Raw genomic sequence first — 21,516 nt, 5'->3', positions numbered from 1 at the left:
TAATCAATAAGACATACTTTTAAAAAGTATAAGAGAAAAATCATCAAATAGCAGAAGGTAAGAGGAGAAAGAGAACCTATGTGTCCTTTTGTTTTGCCAAAATTATTGCAGAGATTATTACAGAGGTAGAAAAACAGATAAAAAGCAAAACAAACCCAAATGAGTCAGTTTTATACATCAAGATCCGAGTCTTGTAAACAAACAACTAAAACAGAGATGCTTATATAGTAACCAGCAAGAGTAGGAGGATTAACTCAAAACTTAATGAAAATATGTAAAGGGAAAGAGGTGAAAAAGATTGGGAAAATGGAAAGGGGTGAGGTATAGTCAGAAGTCTCACTAGTACAAAAGGATATTACATGGAAAGCAAAGAACTACACAGAATTAGTTTCCTGGTTAGGAATCGAGGACCTGTATGCCTGCTAGATTCTTAAAATCCTTAACTGTGAAAGAAAGTAACTGAAGGAAAAAAAAATCAACAGATTATGGAATAAAGACAAATATAATAAAAGGTAAAATAATTTTCTTACACTGTTTACAACAATGTAAAGGTATGTGTGTATAAATAAAACTTATATACATATATGTCATAATTCATAGTAATTATGTTCTATCAAGGAATATTTTAAACTTTCACACTGAAGCAATGGAATTATTTCAAGATCATAAGTTCTGTTCAATAATGGTATACATATGCATGTTTATTATACATATACACACATTTATGTATATATGAACACATATATACACATCTGTATCATCACAAAATAGCATGTTAGGACCCTTAGGATAGATTCTTTAAGACTCTATAGAGGCAACATAATATTCAACTCAGTATTAAGATTAGTGATGCAAATATGAATTTTATTTAAAAGCCTCCAGAAAAAAACTCTTTAAAGTGTAAATATGAAATGTAAAAGTGCCTTGAAGTCTCTCTCTCTCAAAAAAAAAGGAAGCTATGTCATAATAAAAATTAATGAACTATTTAAGAATTGCACAAGGACCATCAATGTAAACTGCCAGCCGTCTATTCCCAGAGACAGATTACAAGAACCCATGTATGGATATGGGTTCTGGATTCTGATTTGTAAAACAGGATATTAAACCCACTGAACAAAGTAAATAAGGAACAACTGGAAACTGTCACAATCACCTATTTAGTATCAGTGTCTATAAATCTGGGAAAAAAAAAAAAGCATATGGTTGAAACAGCAGGGTAACAGAGGACAATTCTCAAGTACAGCAACCATAGATCCAAAGAGAATGAGAAGCAAAGAGGAAAAACCAAGACATAAAAAGGTGGTCCCCCAAATGCCTTCCTTTACCAGAAACAGTAGCACTGAAATAGCTCCTAAGAAATTTAATCTGGTATCACCTAAACTACATACCAAGAAGAATTTAGATACAGGCCTGCAAAACCTAAAAGCAAACAATCAAACCATAGCTTTTCCACGTAGCACAAGATTACTGCTAACTTAAAAAAATAAAACAGAACAAAACAAATCCCATTAGATTGGAAATTCTCTTAATATGCAAAGAATACAAGTGGTTTATGACCTATACACTAGATATAAATTCAGATGTCAAAGCACATCTGATTTAATTCACAGTGATCCAAGATGATGTGACCCTCTAGGATGATGTTTCTAAAACTGGGCTTATAGATTCCTAGGAGATATATTCTTAGTGTTCTATGACTGCTCCAGGAGAATTTTTAATTTTAGGTTTTATAGGAACAATTTGGTAAAAACTGATTTTAAAAATCTAAAATTCAGATAATCCATTTATAATACCAGTATCAATGGTTGTGATTATAATCAAACTAGTACCAAGCATGATCTCTATGTCTAGGACTTCATACATGGTGTGCTTGATGAGTGAAGGCCAAATAAGCATCACATCTCATCCTAAAAGCAAATGTTTCATTGTAGTTCATACAGAGAAAGATGGCAAGAGAAGTTATCAGAACAGAAGCTACTGACAAAGTATGGTTCAAGACAGCAAATAATAACAACCACCATTTTATTGGTATTTAACTATGCCCCAGGAACTGCCGCAAGCACTTTCAATAGATCACATCAATTAATCTTCTCAGTAACTATAAAAGATAGATACTATTATCTCTAATTTACAGACAAAGAATTAAGTAACTTCCCCAAGAACATAGACTGATAAATGCTGAGATAGAATTCGAACCCTGGCACACTTACTTTATAATGCTTCTTTACCATATTTTGGTGTGAACTGAGATTACTGATCATCAGAACATAACCTCCTCCACACTAAATATTAGACTTATTTTTAAACCTGTAGTGTTAATATATAATTTATGAATTTGTTATGGTTTAAGAGTTCTTTTAAAAGCTAAGCACCAGGAGTTTAGAACTAGTTTACGTTTGTATGTATTTAAACAAAATAATCACAAATAGTGTAAATGAACACAGGGCTTCTTAAGAAATTGTTTTACTTCAGCCCTAGCTGGTGTGGCTTAGTGGATTGGTACCCGCCTGGGAACCAAAGGGTCGCCAGTTTGATTCCCAGTCAGAACACACACCTGGGTTCCCAGTTGGGGGCGCATGAGAGGCAACCACACATTGATGTTTCTCTCCTCCTCTTTCTCCCTCCCTTTCTCTAAAAATAAATAAAATCTTTAAAAAACAACAACAAAAAGAAATTGTTTTACTTTAAAAGGGGTCCATATATCACTCCAGTTTCAAAAGCACTGCTCAAAGACCTATACTACTCTAGGTGGTGGTTAGGGTTTCCATGCAAAACTTGGAACAAAGTTCATTTATGAAGCTTCAATTTTCTTTAATGGTAAATAATTTAAGTCCCTTTTTCATTGTAATACATGAGTGGACAAAAGTAGGTTTATAGTTGTGAGTACATGAAAGAGAGTTTATTCTTGTATTATTAATGCTTGTAGTATGTAAGTTTTCATAGGAACAACTGTAAACCTACTTTTGCCAATCCCTGTATTATATCTAAAAATCTGTGTCAGTTAAGAAGATAACATAAGACTTCAAAAAAGTCTTTCTAAGGACTTTTAACCGCAAGAAACAGGGTTTTACCCCTGCTCTTCAGGGGAGGTGCTATGGAGAAAGGGTTTGAAAAACTTTGCCTAAGTGAAAGATTTAGTTTAAATAGGGAAGAGGAAATATTTATTCAAAACTTTCCCAAGGTCAAGCATCTTCCTTCTTAAAGAACTATTGTCTATGGACTCCAGCTACCACTCCACTATTTTTACTCCTTCCTTTACAAAGCAGAACTTTTTTTAAAGTATATTTTATTGATTATACTATTACAGTTGTCCCATTTTCTTCTCCCTTTTATCCCCCTGCGCCCTGCACCCCTCCTCCCTGCAGCATTCCTCCCATTAGTTCCTGTCCATAGGTCGTACATTTAAGTTCTTCGGCTTCTACATTTCCTACTGCCTACGGTTGTTCTCTATTCCTTACCTCCAAATTTCCCTTAAGCATGACTCACCCTAGACTAGCATTAGCCAGGTTACCAATAACTTCCATGTAACAAAATTCATCACACAATTCTATGATTTTATCCTATTTCTCAACAGCATTCAACAGTTTTTCCTCCACTTAACTTTGGTTTCCACAACTCTCTCCTAGTTTTCCTGCCTTACCCACCACTCCTTAATCTCCTTTGTTGATTTCTCTCCTTTCCTCATTTCATCTTCAATCCATCAGCAATTCTTGTCCCTTTCCCTTCCAAGAGGTATTCCAAGTCCATTTCTCTTTCATTTACATAACCACCATCCTAGTCAAACCAATCATTTTACCTCCCCAATCAACTAAAACAATCTTCTAACTAGTTTCCCCTCTTTCATTTTTGATCTACTCCCCTCACTCCATTCTCCATAGAGCTGACAGAACGATTATTTAAAAATATAAAACACATTATAATCCCCCCTGTTTACCACCCTCCAATGGCTTACCACAACACCCTAGAAAAAATATGTGTTCCTGACCCTAATTTACAGGACCTCCATGATCTGGCACCTGCCCACTTCTTTTGTCCTTTCCCAGTAGCCTTCCCACTCTGTATTTTAGCCATACTGCCCTCTTTCTATCCTTTAAACAAGTCAAGCTTTTCCTCACCCAAGGTATTTTACTAGATGTTCATTTCTCCTGAAATTCTCTGTACTCTATCTTACACAGCTGCTTTTTAACATTTAGATTATGGTTCATACTTCATTACACAAGACTTTTCTGATTACCCAACTGCATGAAATCATACAGTCTTGATTACATTCTCTTTAATGCTCTCTCTAAATAAAGTACATATTATTAACTAATACTTTTTGTTTTATTTGATTACTGCCCATCTTGCCCAATAGATTATAAATTCTATGAGAACAGGACCCTTAACTACCTGGTTCATCACTGTATTTCCAATACCTAAATAAATGCCTGTTACATATGGGATCTCTAATAAGCATTTGTTGAATGAGCAAATGAGTATACCTAAATCTGTATAACTATAAACTTGAGCTGGATTCCCAGTGATTCAGGGTGGGGTGGGGCGAGGGAGTGAGAGTTGGATCAACAAATCTCTCCCAATCCTTACCCAAGTGAGGGAAGCAAAAGATATTCCAGAAGTGACATGATACCTATAGCTGAGAGTATCCTAAAAATAGCATGCACTAACCACATTGCCATTAGAAAACTGTAAGACTTTTTTAATGCCTACTAGACATATTCTAGACACTATTAAAGGTGCTGGTGAATAAACTGATGGACTGACTATCCACAGGGAGCTTGTCCTGGGTGCCTAGCAAGCAATAAAAAGACTACTTACCCTTCTCGAACTGCTAGACATAATGCTAAATGATCTGCTTAAGGGGTGGAGTAGATGGCCTCAAGTATACTACAATGGTTAGCAAACCAGAGTATTAAACCTGACTCTTCTATATCTAGCTGCTTACCCACTTCTAAAATTTTGCATGTCTCATTCAAGTTTTATTAAGACTATGCTATTATTTTCATGGGACATTAAATGTCCAGTTAATAAAGACTTAGCCACATAGATGTATATGCAGATGTGGATGTACATCAAGAAATCAAAAATAAAATTAAACACATAAAGGGGGAAATAAATAAAAAACAGAATCGATTGTCCTACAACTCTCCTCTAGTAGTTCTGAGACAGGGATCTCAGTAATACAGGGGTGGGCAAAAGTAGGGTTATAATTGTGACTGACATTCTTTTGAGTTAATAAAGCTATTGTAATTATCATAACCTGCAAGTCTTCCCAAACAAGCAACCGTAAACCTACTTTTACCCACCACTGTGTATTTTTAGATTTCTAATATCGGTGATTCTAGTATTCTCAACATTCAAGAATTAAGAGGAAATCACACTGAAAACAAATAAGGGTTATAAATCCATGTCAAATTTGCTTTTTTCTTAGAAAAGTGTAATCTATCTTTTTGGTTTGGCTTTGAAATAAGACTGCAATGTTTACAAATATGCATAACACGTGACTGCTCCTTTACAATGTATTTTTATTTCAGTAATAAGCTCTGTATTAAAGCTCTAAAAAAACTTTAGCATCTCAAAAACAAGCAATTTTTTTATATTAGGACAAATGATACATAAAAATTAAATCATAAAATGCAACAAGAAACATACCATTCCATACGCCTGCTGCTGAACCCAATTGATATAATCATTCCTTATGTCTATCAATTCTTGTACTTCATGTACATAAAATTTATCATACTGTATAATCTGCCCCGTTTTTTCATTTACCTACAAAAAAAAAAAGTGTCATTAACATTAAACTTAACTAGTACCTGAAACAGGCTGAAAAATGTTTTAGTAGAAAAAGGCTCAATGTTTTTTAGCTAATTTTCTCTTCCCATAAAAAATAATTTACTGAGTGCCTACTACATGCAACATACTAGTTAAATGCTATGGAAAACAGACTGGTAATACGCAATATATGCATTCAGTACCTGAAAACCCAGTAAAAATGAAAAATCTTTATATAACCACCAAACAGTATGAGGTATGTATCATTAAAATACATATAGTATATATAAACTAGAAACAATAAGGACTTCTGGCTGGGGATGGGACTTAAGTAACAATAAGAATTACTAATGTTTCGCTTCCTGGCTGGTATGACTCAGTTGGTTGGAGTATTGTCCTGTAAACTGATTCCCAGGTTTGATCCATACCTAGGGCACATACCTACATTGTGGGTTCGGTCTCCAGTAAACACGCACACAAGGGATAACTGGTAGATGTTTTCCCCCTCCCTCTTTCTCTCTCCCATTCCCTCTCTCTAAAATCAGTGAACATGTCCTCAGGTAAGAATAAATAAAGAAAGAAGTAAATAAGAGATATACTACGTTCACAGGCCGGAAAGAGATCAACAAGACTCAACAAATGTAAAAATGAATCCTACTAAATTCCAGTTTTATAAAAAGTAGCGATATAAAAAACGTATTTGGTACAACAGAAGAAAACTAAATATGCCTAGATAGTTAGATATTACAGAATCACAGTTAATTTCTTTGAGAAAAATAACAGTATTGCCTTTATATAGGAAAATGCCCAAGAAAATGAATTCTGAGGTATTAAAGGGTATATGAGGATTTTACTTTCAAATGATTCAAAGAAAAAAGTATATAATTTACATACATTTATAAAGCAAATGTGACAGCATGTTAACAATGGCTGAATCTAGAATGAAGGACACATAGGTATCTATTTTATTGGTATTTCTATGTTTCTGTAAACAGGGTAATAAAAATTAGAGAATGTGTATTTCAATACTTCTATATAGAGAATGATAAAAATTAAAGAGAGTAAAGTGAATGGAAAGGACTTCAAAAAGGTGTGAGGAAGAACACTCCTGGAAGAGAAAACAGCATGAACAAAAGGAGAAAAAATCTGTATACACCTGCCTCAGCTAAATTGATGGTACAAGGAGAAGGAGAGGCACAAGGATCAGAGCTGGACCCAACATGTAGCCTGGAGAGAAGCCCAGCTAAACCCTGTCTAGATCAGCCAAAAGTTGTCCTCGGCCAACTTTTGGGCTGAAGCAGGGCCCATTACAGTAGGAATGAGAACGCTTATTACTGTATGCCAATCAGTTTCAGTGTGTTTTGTTGCAGAACATTACTGTGCCAAAAGCTGATACTTGAGGATATATAGTTGGTTTTAAAATCAACAAGTGATAGAATCAGTGATATTTTATGCAAATTCTTCTGTTGGCAGAGTGAGGTATATTCAAAAATGAGTAAAGAAGCTAGTGGTAGGGAACTGAATCAGGAATTAAAGATTCAAGGTTTCTAGATAATAAGGAAGAATGTAGTCCTGACTGGTATGGCTCAGTTCGATTCCCAGTCAGGGAACATGCCTGGGTTGCAGGCCAGGTCCCCAGTTGGGGGTGTTCGAGAGGCAACCAATTGATGTTTCTCTTGCACACAAATGTTTCTCTCCCTTTCTCCTTTCCTTCCCCTCTCTCTAAAATTAAGTAAATCTAAAAATAATAAGTATTTTATTTTATGGTAGCTAATTGGATATAGAACACAGGAAAAGAGTCAAAGACAATTTCAAAGTTTCAAGCCTCAGTAAGTGAAAAAAATGCTGGAAGCACACACATACAAGCAGAAAAGAAACCTTGGTGAGGCAGAAATGAGAGCTGGGAATGATGAGGAATTTGTTATTAAACCATTATTTTAGATTAAAACGATGGCAAACCTGTCAGGTAGCTCAAGGCAAAGTTTTGCCTCATATAATTGAAAACCATTTTCCTTAAAGGAGACAACTAAAGCTGTGCGTGGCAGGTGAGGGAGAAGTAAAGAATGAAAAAAAAAAAGAGAGAGACAAATGCAGACACTTCGATGCCACATTTAGAAGAAAACAAACCACTGAAGAAATAAAGTAGGTTCATCTAAAAAAAAATTAAAAAAAAAAAAAAAAAAAACGAGCTAAATTTCCTATGGAGAATAACAAAACAAATTGTTTATAATGTTTTTAAAAATCACACAAACACACTAAACCAACTAAGCAGTGTTTGAAAAGAAACAAAAGGAATCATCTAGTAAAGGTGACTAAATCTACCAGACAGTGCTGTGTCCAATCAGGTGCTCAAGGAACATGAGATGAATGGAAGAGCAAGCAAAATGAGTAATAGATGTGTATATAGTTCATGCTTCTAATAGCACTTTAAGTTTTCACTCAATTGTAGATTTTACCTTAAAATCCACTCAGATTTTATGTTGCATTAATAAAAAAATAGCTATCACTAAGGACCACTTACTAAGTAGATGTCATGTACATTATCTCATTTAGTCTGTGAAACGCTATTAAACAGATACTATTATATATACATACATAAAAATGTGAATACTTGTACATATATATGTGTACTATATTTAGAATACACATGTAAAAACATGTTTCCTCTTATGAATAATGTTTAAAATTATGCCATCAAGTATAATCAATGCTTGATCCTGTGGCTTACTCTTGAGGATACAAATAACCCAGTTTAACAAGGACTTAATAATATTGCTTTCATTTTCAAAGTTGAAACTTTTGTTCACTCTATAAACTGACAAAAGCACTTTGAGCTTGTTCTTTCACTGTCTGATTAATTTATAACCATGAGAGGAATGGACCAGAGTAAAACTGCTATTCCTGGCTTTTCCAAGATAGTTTACACCTGGAGATCAAAACCTTGCTCTTAGAACTTCCAGCCAAAATGGAGGTGTAGGTAGATACACTCTGCCTCCTCACACAACCAAGAGAAGGACTACGACAAATTAAAAACAAAAAGTAACCAGAACTGTCAAAAAATCAAACTGCATGGAAGTCCAACAACCAAAGTTAATCATCCAGACTGGTAGGAGGTGCAGAGGACAAGCCGCAAGGCAGTGGCTGTTCGACCAGACAGTCCCACATTTACCTGTGGATAAACCAGTAGCAATAACTTGGAAACAAGACAGAACTAGCAACCCAGGACTCCAGTGTGGGGAAATGAAAGTCTCAAAACCTCTGACTATGAAAACCTGTGGGGTTTTAGGCAGCAGGAGAAACTCCCAGCCTCACAGGAGAGTTTGTTGGAGAGACCCACAGGGTCCAAGAATGTATACAAGCCAATCCACTGGGGAATCAGTACCAGAAGAGCCCAATTTGCTAGTGGGTAGAGGAGGAAATGACTGAAAGCCAGCCCACAACAGAGCAACTGGCATTGTTCCCTCTCGGACCCCTCCCCCACCTACAACACAACTCAATGACCTGGGAGGCCCCGCCCTAGTGAATACCTAAGGCTCCACTCCTTATTACATAAGGGGCACGCTGAGACAAAAAATATGGCCCAATGAAAGAACAGATCACAGCTTCAGAAAAAACAGAACTAAGCAATGGAGAGATACACAACCTACCAGATGCAGGGTTCAAAACACTGGTAATCAGGATGCTCACAAAACTGATTGAGCATGGTCATAAAATAGAGGAAAAAGGGAAGGCTATGAAAACTGAAATAAAGAAAAATGTACATGGAACCAACAGTGAAGGGAAGGAAATCAGACTCAAATCGATGGTTTGGAGAAGGAAGAAACAAACATTCGACCAGAACAGAATGAAGGAACAAGAAATCAAAAAAATGAGGACAGGCTTAGGAACCTCCAGGACAACTTTAAACGTTCCAACATCCATATCATAGGTATGCCAGAAGGAGAAGTGAAAGAGCAAGAAATTGAAAACTTATTTGAAAAAATAACGAAGAACTTCTTCCTCATTATGGCAAAGGAATAGACTTCCAGGAATTCCAGGGAGCTCAGAGAGTCCCAAAGAAGTTGGACCCAAGGAAGCACAACCAAGGCACATCATAATCTCTCCTTAGTAAAGGAGAGAATCTTCAAATCAGCAAGAGGAAAGGAGACAACTACCTACAAAAGAGTTCCCATTAGACTATCAGCTGATTTCTCCAAAGAAACCTTGCAGACAAGGGGCTGGAAAGAAGTATCCCAAGTCATGAAAGGCAAGGACCTACATCCAAGATTCCTCTATCCAGCAAAGCTATCATTTAGAATGGAAGGGCAGATAAAGTGCTTCTCAGATAAGGTCAAGTTAAAGGAGTTCATCATCACCAAGCCCTTATTATATGAAATGTTCAAGGGACTTATCTAAGAAAAAGAAGTTGATCAAAAATATGAACAGTAAAATGACAACAAACTCACAACTAACCACCACCAAACATAAAAAATCAAAAACAAAACAAAACAAAATGAACTAAGCAAACAACTAGAACAGGAACAAATTCACAGAAATAGAGATCATAGGGAGGGTTATTATGGGGGAGGGGGAGGAGGGGAAATGGGGTAAAAGGTACAGAGAATTAGTAGCATAAATGGTAGGTACAAAATAGTCAGGGAGGTTAAGAATAGTATGGGAAATGGAGAAGCTAAAGAACTTATATGTATGACCCATGGTCATGATCTAAGGTGGGGGAATGCTGGTGGGAGGGGGGTACAGGGCAGAGGAGAATAAAGGCGAGAAGAAAATGGGAGAACTGTAATAGCATAATCAATGAAAAATATTTTTAAAAATTAAAAAATATATATATAATTGTGAAAAAAAAATAATAAAAAAAAACAAAACCTTGATCTTAGAGCAGGAGTCAGCAAACTACAGCCTATGAGCAAAATCCTACTTAGGCTGTTTTGTGTAAATAAAGTTTATTGTAAAGCAGCCAAGCCCATCTATTTATATGCTGGCTGAGGCAGAGTTGAATTGAATGGTTGTACAGAAACCACATGACTTGCAAACTGTAAAAATACTATTATCTGGACCTTAACAGGTTCAGACCCTTGCAAACCCTTGACCTAGAGTCTTTAGTCAAACTCTTACTACTGAAAATGAAAATATACACAATTACTCAAAAAAATGCCTTCGCTTTCCCTCCACCAATATTTATGTTCATAAATACAGTCATGCACTGTATAGGAATGTTTCAGTAAGCAACAAACAGCATATACAATGGTGGTCCCATAAGATTATAGGCAGCTGAAAAATTCCCGTTGCTTAGAGACATGGTAGCCCTCATAGGTAACTGATTACTCATGCATTACTCACATGTTTATGGTGATGTTGGTATAAACCTACTGTGTTGCCAGTTGTATAAAAGTATAGCACATCGATTACCTATAGTGTGTTAATACTTGATAATGATAATAAATGACTATATCACTGGTTTATGTATTTACTATACCACACTTTTTATCATTATTTTACAGTGTAGTCTACCTACTTATTAAAAAAAAGTTGGCTGTAAACAGCAAGGCTGCTATATCAGCAGTAACCTCATATGGGGGGGCGCCAACCCCCCCCCCCCAGAATTTATTTATAAAAAAATAGTGTATTTATTCATACACATTTAAACTTCAGTCACCTTCAAAGTACTCTCCAGTTGATTCAATACACCTATGAAGCAGTTTTCTCCACTGCTCAGTTTTTGAACTTGTCAATTTAGATGTCTTTTGGTGCTTCTGCCATTTTTTTTCACCTCTTCCACATCAGCAAAACATTTCCCTTTGAGGACTTTTCTCATTTGGGGAAACAAAAAAAAACGCAGCTCAGGAAGAGACTGGATGAATAGAAAGGTGGGGCACAGAGGTCTTGACATTTTTAATCAAAAATTGCTGAACACTCAGTGAGGTGTGAGCAAGTGCATCACCCTTCATGAAATGGGCAGATGTGTTGAAAGAGTCTCCAAAAAAAATTCACTGAAGCCAAACACATCCTCTCAGAATGTCAGCTGGTACACTGGTACAGATGGGTTCCTAGAACACTCACCTAGTAGGGAAAGCCTGTAATAGAAGGGGCTCACCCTCCAGAAAATTAATTCTGGGGTATTTTTTGCATCCCTCCTCATACATCTCCAGCTTACCACATCTCTTGATTGCACCATAGCCTATTGTGCTTTAATTTAATCTCATGTTGTTTTGTACAATAACATGCTGTACAGGCTTGCAGCCTAGAAGTAGCACACTATATGCCAACTAGCCTAGGTATGTAGTAGGTTATTCCATCTAGGTTTGTTAAGTGACATCCATGATTTTCATACAATGACCAAATCGCCCAACAATGCATTTCTCAGAATGCATCCCCTTCATTAAGCAGCGTATGACTTTATACACACTAACTTTTTATCACATTGGACTCTTAAAATGCAGTGACATTTGTAGAAAATGATTCACATCCCACTGACCACTGATACACATTTTTCTTTATTTTAAATATTTTTGATTTAAAAATGTAAACTGCAGTTTCTTTCACTAATAGCAACCAGTGTTTGTATTCTGTATATCCTGCATATAGGTTTTTGAAAAGAAATACTATGTTAGAATAAAAATTAACAATTCAGAAACCAAGTATGGTTCAGGAACAGACAAACAGCAGTCAAACTCAGACAAGGGGAAAAATTATGGCTGTTAATTCAGTCACAGTGATTTAACAACTAAAGAGAAAATCAGTTAACAATGCTATAAAAATAGGTAAATTAGACTCTGAACAGAAGATCGCTCCAGCAGACCTGTGTATATAGATTTACATATAAAAATCAAGAGTTTTAAAAAATTTATAAATATATATTTGTATAGTAGATATGATGACATTATTTTATCCAGGGAGCCTTCCTTAAGTCTGAGTTACATGTTCTCCTATGTATTCTTATTACACCCTTCATTTTCCTTAATCTAGCACTTATCATACTATATTATAAATACTTATTTGTTTGTATGTATACAACCACTCTAAATTTATATTCTTAAATGAAATCACATCTTTTATTTATCACTGTATCCCTAATGTCTAATACAATGATAAGCACATAGTAGGCACTCAATAAATATTTGTAAAACAAATTAAAGAAGAAATCACCTGATAGTTCAAAATAACCTGTACATTCAGTATACTGACTGCGATGGACAAAATAAAATGATATGTTTAGTCATAATACTTTTATCTCACATTTTAATTACAGTTTAGCATTCTAGTTTATAAACCTCATTTCAAAGGTGGTAGGTATATGGTAAGCAGAGATGTGTGTCTTATCTGTTTGGTTTATTTAAGGGTTCCTGGAAAAATAATTTTTGAAAATCACTCATTAAGAAGATTAGCATGATATGTAGGCAATTAGGCTACACAGGTCAACTCAGCCTTTTTGTTAGGAATATCAGTATCTCTATAATGTACTATGTGAAAACTCAGAAACTACTAAATAACCCAATTACTCGCCAGTAAACTCATTTATCTGTTAATACATTCATTCCTGACAGCAGGTACCAAAACTATCTTTCTTATGCCATTTGGGGCACTGGATATGATTTTTAATCGAAAGCTTTCCAAAGGACATGGCATAGGGAGGAACAAGTCATCCATATACCCCAAAATAATTAGGAAACACAATCTAGTTCTCTAGTTCAATCCTGCTCTAGGGTCAGATCAAGAAGGAAATAATTTCAGGAAACTTCTCCTATTTCTTAACCATGGAGCAGAGAGAATGAATATATACACTTGTCAGCCATAAATGTTTTTGAAAAAACAAGTTTCTGATAAGCAACGTGGGTTTCACTTAAAGATGAAAACAAATCACCCCTAATGGTTAATTTCTAAGAGTATCCGCTAATGGCAGATTAGAACCAAAGAAAGTTTTCTCCAAAATAGGGGGGCAGAAGAAAGGTAAGTGACAGCTCTAAGAACTTCCAGTAAGAGATGCTTAAGAAATTGGTATCATTATCATTCTGCTTTTAAGTATATAACAATTTCAAACAAGGATCTAGTTTCTATTCACACCAATGAATCAAGTCAAAAATAGCAGTTTCCTTTCCAAGTGGTAGTAATGGTGGTAACAAAAATCACTGCTATATGAAGGTATAGTAATTGCATATATTGTGTAATTTAAATACATCAATCATGGGAAACTGTTAGGCCAGTATTTTAATCCTTATTCTATAGATAATTCTCCATTTGCATATGTGATAAAGAGAAAGCTTGTTCAAAATTATAGAGGATAGGGAACAACACAAATGGAGTTAGAAACATGATCTTTAATACTATCAACTATTATGGAAATAGGAACCACTAGATCTAGGGGAATAAAATAAAAGCAAACCCCTTGTTGAACATATTATATTACTGTATCTGCCAATATAAAAGTACATTGGAAGGCCCAAACATTTTGTAAGTTGACTTGGATTTGTATTTCAACTCTGTTAACTTACAGGTTTATGACATTTGACATTCAGATGAAGAAGCAAAATATCAACCATACAGAGTTTAAAAAGTTAAATGAGGAATGTATGTAAAGTGTTCACATGAATTAATATACAAAGGATATTCTAATCCTGGCCACTGAAGATTCTTTTCTCTTCCCTTTTAGCTACAGAAAACCTAGGATTATAGTATATACCATGGCTCTATCAAAAACTCTCTGAAGATGGAACCCTGTAAGGGTTATTCTTGAGTGGAGATTGAGGCTTCTGATCTAAGCAAAGAAATTAAAAATTACTTGCTCTGCCTGTGATTATAAAAGACAAAAGATTCAATTCCTTCTTCTTCTTCTACCTTCTCTTTTACTTGCAGTAAAAGATACAGCTAGAGCAATATATACAGGGTCCAGCAGAAGTAAGGTGGTTGAATGTGGTTGGTAGGGTAATAATATAGGTGTATTAATGTATAGTTTTAATTTGAACATCTCACCTAAAATGTAATATGGTATGCTTGAGTGTGATATTATGTTACAAAATCACGTGATTATGATTTTTTAATAAACGATTTTGTGATTAAGAGGGGGCATTATTTGTGCCAGATCCCATATATTTACTTAAAGGGGTAATAAAGATAAGTACATAAACAGGGAAGGAAAAGAGTAAATAATTATCTGGGAATAGGGTCTGGCTGACAACAATATTTCACTGGAAAATGAAAAGGGAGTCCAGAAGAAAGAGAAATCTAATTAATCTCTTGAATCCGAGACAAAAGGCATACAGAAAGTAGAGGATCATCCCATGAAGTCTGAGTATCTTCTTAACAGCAGATTACTGCAGAATCCAGTTAACCCTAAAATGGTGTAAGAAAGGCTTGTTCTGGAAAGAGCAAACATAAGAATGACTTGTTTCCTAGGAAAGAAATGGCTATCATCTCCCCCTGATTATAAAGAGAAATACCCCACCCCCAGGAATCTGGAACATTCTATATACAATAGAAAAAGTAATTTCAAAAAGTCATTTAGAAAATATACAGGAACTTCACTAAAAGAATAAAAAGGAAAATTAAATGCTCCATAAGGGTTCTTTCTTACAGAGAACAGAACTTCTTTATTCTCTTATCATTTACCTCATTACTAGGCAAGAAACATCTGAAAACATTAAAGAAGTTGTTAAGGGGAGGAACCTAAAGAGTAAAGGTTCATATGATTTTTCAGTCATTTTTGAGGCTAGAAACATAAGCTTCTCCCTTAAGTCATGTCTCTCAAAAAGAAAACAGCATCTCAAGAACACCAAATGGCATAATAGAGATATACCTACCGGCTGTCAGGGATGTCTCAAATCCATCTTTAATGAAAAAACTGAGACTGCTTATTCATATAACTTTAACTGCTACAAGTATCCTTTAATATGTACTATTACTTTACACTGAGAGGAACGGCAGAAAAGAATGCAGTCTTTTCAAATTATAACCACATATAAGTATTAAAAAACATATTTAAACAAATTATGTTCTTCACAAGAAAATATAAAGAGAATTCTAATTCATCAGTTCACTACTGTTCTATCCAACTACAGACAAGTTATCCATAAATGCCTAACAAAGTCAAATAAGACCAAAGCTGCAAAATACAGATGTATTATATCTTTTAAAAGAAAAATTTAGATAACTTTTTCAAATTTCTACTATGTATCTTTTATGCCAATTTAAATCTGTAATATATTAATGTTAAAAGAAACATCATTGATCTGTTAGTAGGAATGGGGAAAGAGTAAAATAAACTATTGGACATACCCTATGTAATATTTCTAAAACCTTTAATGCAGTATGAAGAAAACTGTTGAAAATTCTTCTTTCAGAAGGGGGAATGCCAATCTTGTAGAGTTTCAAAAGATGTACCACAACTTCCTTAAAAAGTTCTACAATCTTGAGGAATAGTGGAGGTTCAAGTACTGACCACCAGTTTTCTGTTATTAAAAGGTGAACACACAAATAAAATGAATTTAAAGAATCATGATTTTCAAAATAATACTGACTTTTCTTCTAAAGCAGTGGCTCTTAACCCTTTGAAAATCCCAGGAAGATACACATGACACAGTATTTTATGTAACATTTCTAGGGTTTACAGATCTCGCCTCACCCTCAAGTTAAAGAATACTGTTCTAAAAGCTCTCAAAAGCAAAAATATACAGATGATGAGTTGTGGGATTATGTACCTGAAACCTGTATAATTTTGTTAACCAGTGCCACTCCAATAAATTCAATAAAAAGGAAAAGAAAGCAAAAATAAAGGTCTGTTGAATTTATATATTTTATTTCCTAAATGAATTAAAAACCTCACCATTATTCCTAATATTAAAAGCAGTTATTAAAAAGTGCTTTGGAAATTAGAATTTTAATTTTTAAACAAAACATCTTAAAACTGTATTGCTCCAATACTTAAAGATCTTTCCAAACTTTATCTTTCAATACGAAGTTGAAATACTGTGAAGCACCACCTTTAAAATGCAAGGTACTCTGGAAAATCAAATAGAGAAGCGGAACAATACAAAGTATAACATGTCTGTCCTTCCCCACATTCACTATTTGTTGTTATTAACTACAAATACCACAACCCTATGAAGCAGAAAGAATATAAAAACTTCTGACAACATGGAATAATAACCTTGTGAGTTCCCTCTTCTATTACTAGCTAATTCCCTAGGATTCCAGGATTCTACCCCTCACTTATTGCTTCCTCTGCTAACCTACAGCCTAAAAATTCTTACACTAATTTTATTACTTCTATGTATCTCAGCTTCACATACCTAACAAAAACTATCAGAAAGGAAAGCACTGGGGCAACTGTAGCAAGCAAACTTTAGCAGCCAGGAAATAGAAATGAAATCTTTACAATTAGAAAAATTGGGGTAAGAAAAGTTTAGACCAAAAATCATGAGCACACAAAGAACTTTAAGATGAGATAAGTAGCAGAATCTCATCTACATGCAGAGAAATAAACATCAGGAAATTAGCAAGTGAGGGAAATAGAAGGCAAAGGGTTAACAGAGTTCAAGGAGGATTTAATACCCATGTGTGTTCAGTTTTAATTCTTCCTCCTCCTTTACTTCTTTAATAGCATGATCACTCTGGAGGAAATGGGGGAGGGGAATATGAAAAACAATTTTTATCTTTCCTGATACTGTCTCTGCTACTGTGTTTGATTAATATTTTAACATTACCTCCAACAACTATCAGACTGACTAGAAAAAAGCAACAAAAGGAAGAACAGGTTTATTGTTCCCCTAAGACAATGTCAAATAAGCAGGGTAGCAAAATTTCAAACAGCAAGACTGTAAGAACTTCAAAGCATTTTCATAAAGAGAAAAGGTTATAGAAGAAAAAAAAAATTAGAATTCTTACCAAGTACTTTCAGTGGTGCCTTTTCTAGGTTCACAAGAGCTGTACCAAAGGGAATTGCTATTGTTGTAAAATTGTTGGAATCACTCATCAGAGGACATTCTGGTAGAGTAAGGTAAAACCTCAATGCTTCAACATCAGGTAAGGAGCTAGTCAGTTTAGGAATCAGATTCTTTTCCAAACTAGCTGCCACCTATATTTTGACAAAAAGTAAAACCTACTTCATTTAAAATAAATGTACTTTCCCCAAAAAATGGAAACAAAAATAAAGATAATCTTATACTACAGCAAACATGAAATAGTGAAAGAAAAAGTCTTGCAATTAATCAGTGAATGTAATTTGGAGTACAATAAAAACTGATGTCTACGCATTACTGAGAGAATTCTCACATGTAGGTCTCATTTAAACTTTCTACCTCTAGCCTTGGCTGGTATGGTTCAGTGGATTGGGTGCTAGCCTGAGAACTGAAAGGTTGCTGGTTCAATTCCCAGTCAGGCTACATGCCTGGGTTGCAGGCCAAGTCTGTGGTTGGGGGTGTGAGAGAGGCAACCAATAGATGTATATCTCACACACTGATGTTTCTCACTTTCTGCCTTCTCCTCTCTCTAAAAGTAAATAAATAAAAAAAAAAAAAAAAAAAAAACTCTCCACCTCTACAGTTATATAAAGACTTAACCAAGTTGGTAATGTTGGATAATGTTGATATTTACCATTAAGGGTCTGTACCAGACATCTGAAAAGATTTACAAATACCTGACAGGTAAATTACAAATTTTGAAATAAAACCTTATTTTAATCCTTGTGTATTTATGTATTTAATAAAATCAGAGAAAGTGCATCATAATGAAGAGTATAAAACTATAAAGTTAATTAAGCTTTATAAACATAAAGTAACATGGAATAAAAATTTCAACAGGGTACATAATACAAATATAAAGTAATTTAAAAACGAACCTGCTGAGATATCTGAGGATGATCAGGTTGTATAAGTTTGTGGAATAAGAGCCTAGCAGCATTCATATCAACCCCTGAGAATCTGGTGCCTGTTCTATAGTGATCATCATTGCTATTAAAAAGAAAGAGAAAAATAAATAAATAATAAAATAAAATTTTAAAGTTATTTCACTTCTTATTTACTATAATAAATTTTAAAATTCAGTATATCAAAGAATTACCACTTACCTAACAGCTAAAAAGCTCCCATTTAGACAACCAGAAGACGAAAATGTTCCATCTATTTCACTAAAAAGTAATGTCAAGATCACAAAATGAGAAATGTTTGCCTTATTTTTAATAAAAATTCAAATCCATGTTTAACCTAATATTTAATGCTATAAGCATTGTTCTAACCAACGCTCACTTAAAATAAATGAGGATTTTAAAATGATTAAATATTGATTAAATAATTCCTGATAAATAAAAAGTAACTTCTATACCCTTGAGTTTCTCATATATTACTTCACTTTCATCCTGACTCACTGAACAAATCTTGATGTTCCTTTAAAAAATATTTTACAAAAAGCATGCATATTTAATTTTTTTAATTCCACACTATGATAAATCCAATCTGGGAAGATATTTTTTTTGGAAGCCTATTCTTTGGGCTTTTAAGAAGAATTTAGTTTAAGAAGAAACCAATCTAGAATAAAAAAACTTATCACATATAGCCAGCCCCTCATACCAAACACACCAACACAACCTACAATTAGAAAAACTTTAAGTACAAGGTTGTCTAGAAGCAAAATATTCAAAAAGTAATACTCAAATCTTCCAGGGAGTATAAAAGTTAAGACAGTGACCACTATGAGGTTAGAAAAAAACATATTTCAAATCCAAATCTAAAGTGGCTTTATTTAGTATTTAAAGTAATTTCACATGTCATTATGTATATGAAAGAAATATAACAGAGATAAAAGATCTCTTAAAATATCCATTACTATAGAAATTCTAGACATTTAACTTCTGTACATAAACCATTCAGCATATAATATTTAATCAAATATTTATTTAAACAAAAACTCTTGAGTTTAGGTTGCTCTACCAGAGTAGAGAGGCTGTGCCTGTGTGAGAGGTTGTGCTTGTATAGGTAAAATGCTTTTCTTACTTAGCTATCTCCACAGGAAACCTTCCAGAGGGGTAGCTCAGCCATTTTTGAATCAGAGCTTCATTCACAGTCCAGATCTGCTTTGAAGGATCTGGACATCTAAAGTCATCTGGTGGCCCACAGTTCTAAATTTTATAACAAGTAGATTAGTCAGCAGAAGGAGGAGACACCTATATATCTATATATCTATAAAAATTTATTTTAAAGGAAACCGATTTCCTGTCATTGAAACCTAGACATATAATTATACTATGCATTTGATTTTTTTAAAAACAGAAGTAAATATCTACTAAACACCTGCGACAAAATCTTAAATGGATCAGAATTTTGTAAACTTGAGAAAAACAATTTACAGCAATTACTTTATAACATATAAGGAACATTAATATAGGTTAAAAGTTTCTTTAAAATTATCTGAGCTTAGTTATTATTTATATGATTACTATTACCTGGGGATTAGAGTAATGTGAAAAGCTTTGGTCTCCGCCTGAGAAAATTCTTTTTACACAGAAATATTCTTCAGAATCTGTAATAAAAATAAAATGTAAAAAAAGAATCAAGATTTGTATCACATTTTTCAAAGTATCAAATATGTTATTGGATTTTCTCTTATTCATCTAGCTTAATTAGACCTTCCATTCATGGACTCAATGGATAAGTGCAGTATAATATTCTAATGGCTATGGAAATCAGACTGACCAAGTGACAAATATTAAATGATCCCACAAGTATAAGCAGCATTTGGTAAATCTACAAGTCTTTTTTCTGGCCTACACACAAAATTTGGTGTCTTCTAATATACCTTTATTATCTGAACAATTTTAAACTGAAGAGGATGTAAAAACTGAATGAAATGTATAAAAGTTCAGGAGAAAATAAAAATTAAGAATATTCATTTTTAAAAAGAATGACAACAAACAAGTAAATGTTAAAAGTTGAGTAAATACTTCATAATACAAAATCATTTTCTTTGATTATAGCTGTACAAAAGTAAGATAACACACAGCTCATTCATGGCAACTATTTATTAATAAACCTAAATCAGGTTGAAAAATATAAAAATTAGTAAGTACATTTAGTATAAGTACAAGAAGGGGCAATAAAGTTCCTTTACAAAAAGATATTCAAAGACTCTTCTCCTCAAAATGGAAAGAATATCATCAGAAACATTGATGATAGTTTAGAGTACCACATACCAATACACCAAAGCTCCATATTATAACTTAAGGCTAGTTATTTCCAAGTATCATCCATTTCTGTCATCCTATTTCCAACCTATACCCTTTAGTTGACTAATGATGCTTCACCTCATTTTATTTGTGATCATGGTCACTATAGAATTACAAATTTTTAAGGAAGGGGCCACATCTTAATTTCCTTGACTATTCCCACCTACCAAGCACACATTTTATTTATAAAGGTACATAAATATTTATTAAAATGCATGACATAAAATATTTACCTAGCACAGAACACAGTAACAGCTTCAGAGTTCACATTGATACAACCAAACTTTCTACAAGTAACAGAATGTTCTGGGGCCAAAAGCAACTTTTAAGAACAGATTAAAAGGGTACATCTAAAATATTAAATAAACTGATCGTTCAACTTAAAAAATCTTTTCTCTACATTATTCTCACAAGTCTACGTGAAATTATTCACTTCCTCAAAACATTTAGTAGGATGTTATTCTTTCACTCCTAAAATATAATTCTGTCTTCCATATTAGCAAGAGGACAGATGACTAATGTACAGTACATGAATG

The 21,516-nt window shown here is 34.0% G+C and overlaps 1 protein-coding gene across 10 annotated transcripts in view; it reads right to left on the bottom strand.

Annotated features, from left to right (window-relative positions):
- HERC4 (HECT and RLD domain containing E3 ubiquitin protein ligase 4) overlaps nt 1–21,516 on the bottom strand; it is a 131,903-nt gene that overhangs the window by 45,619 nt on the left and 64,768 nt on the right. For 8 of the 10 annotated variants that reach the window (XM_028514212.2, XM_028514213.2, XM_036026887.1 and 5 more), the window contains 7 exons: nt 20,201–20,277; nt 19,752–19,876; nt 18,830–18,889; nt 18,602–18,713; nt 17,650–17,839; nt 16,042–16,214; nt 5,650–5,769 (listed from right to left, as the gene is read on the bottom strand). In XM_028514212.2, coding sequence (XP_028370013.1) covers nt 5,650–5,769; nt 16,042–16,214; nt 17,650–17,839; nt 18,602–18,713; nt 18,830–18,889; nt 19,752–19,876; nt 20,201–20,277 — 857 coding nt within the window. Of the gene's footprint in view, nt 1–5,649; nt 5,770–14,816; nt 15,376–16,041; nt 16,215–17,649; nt 17,840–18,601; nt 18,714–18,829; nt 18,890–19,751; nt 19,877–20,200; nt 20,278–21,516 lie in introns of those variants that run through there. The other 2 variants (XM_036026892.1, XM_036026893.1) reach the window with 2 other exon arrangements.

The sequence above is a fragment of the Phyllostomus discolor genome, chromosome 5 (genome assembly GCF_004126475.2).
Source record: "Phyllostomus discolor isolate MPI-MPIP mPhyDis1 chromosome 5, mPhyDis1.pri.v3, whole genome shotgun sequence".
NCBI classification, from domain to species: Eukaryota; Metazoa; Chordata; class Mammalia; order Chiroptera; family Phyllostomidae; genus Phyllostomus; species Phyllostomus discolor.
The sequence above is the reverse complement of the archived record's forward strand: the minus strand, read 5'-3'. Positions and strand labels throughout refer to the sequence as shown.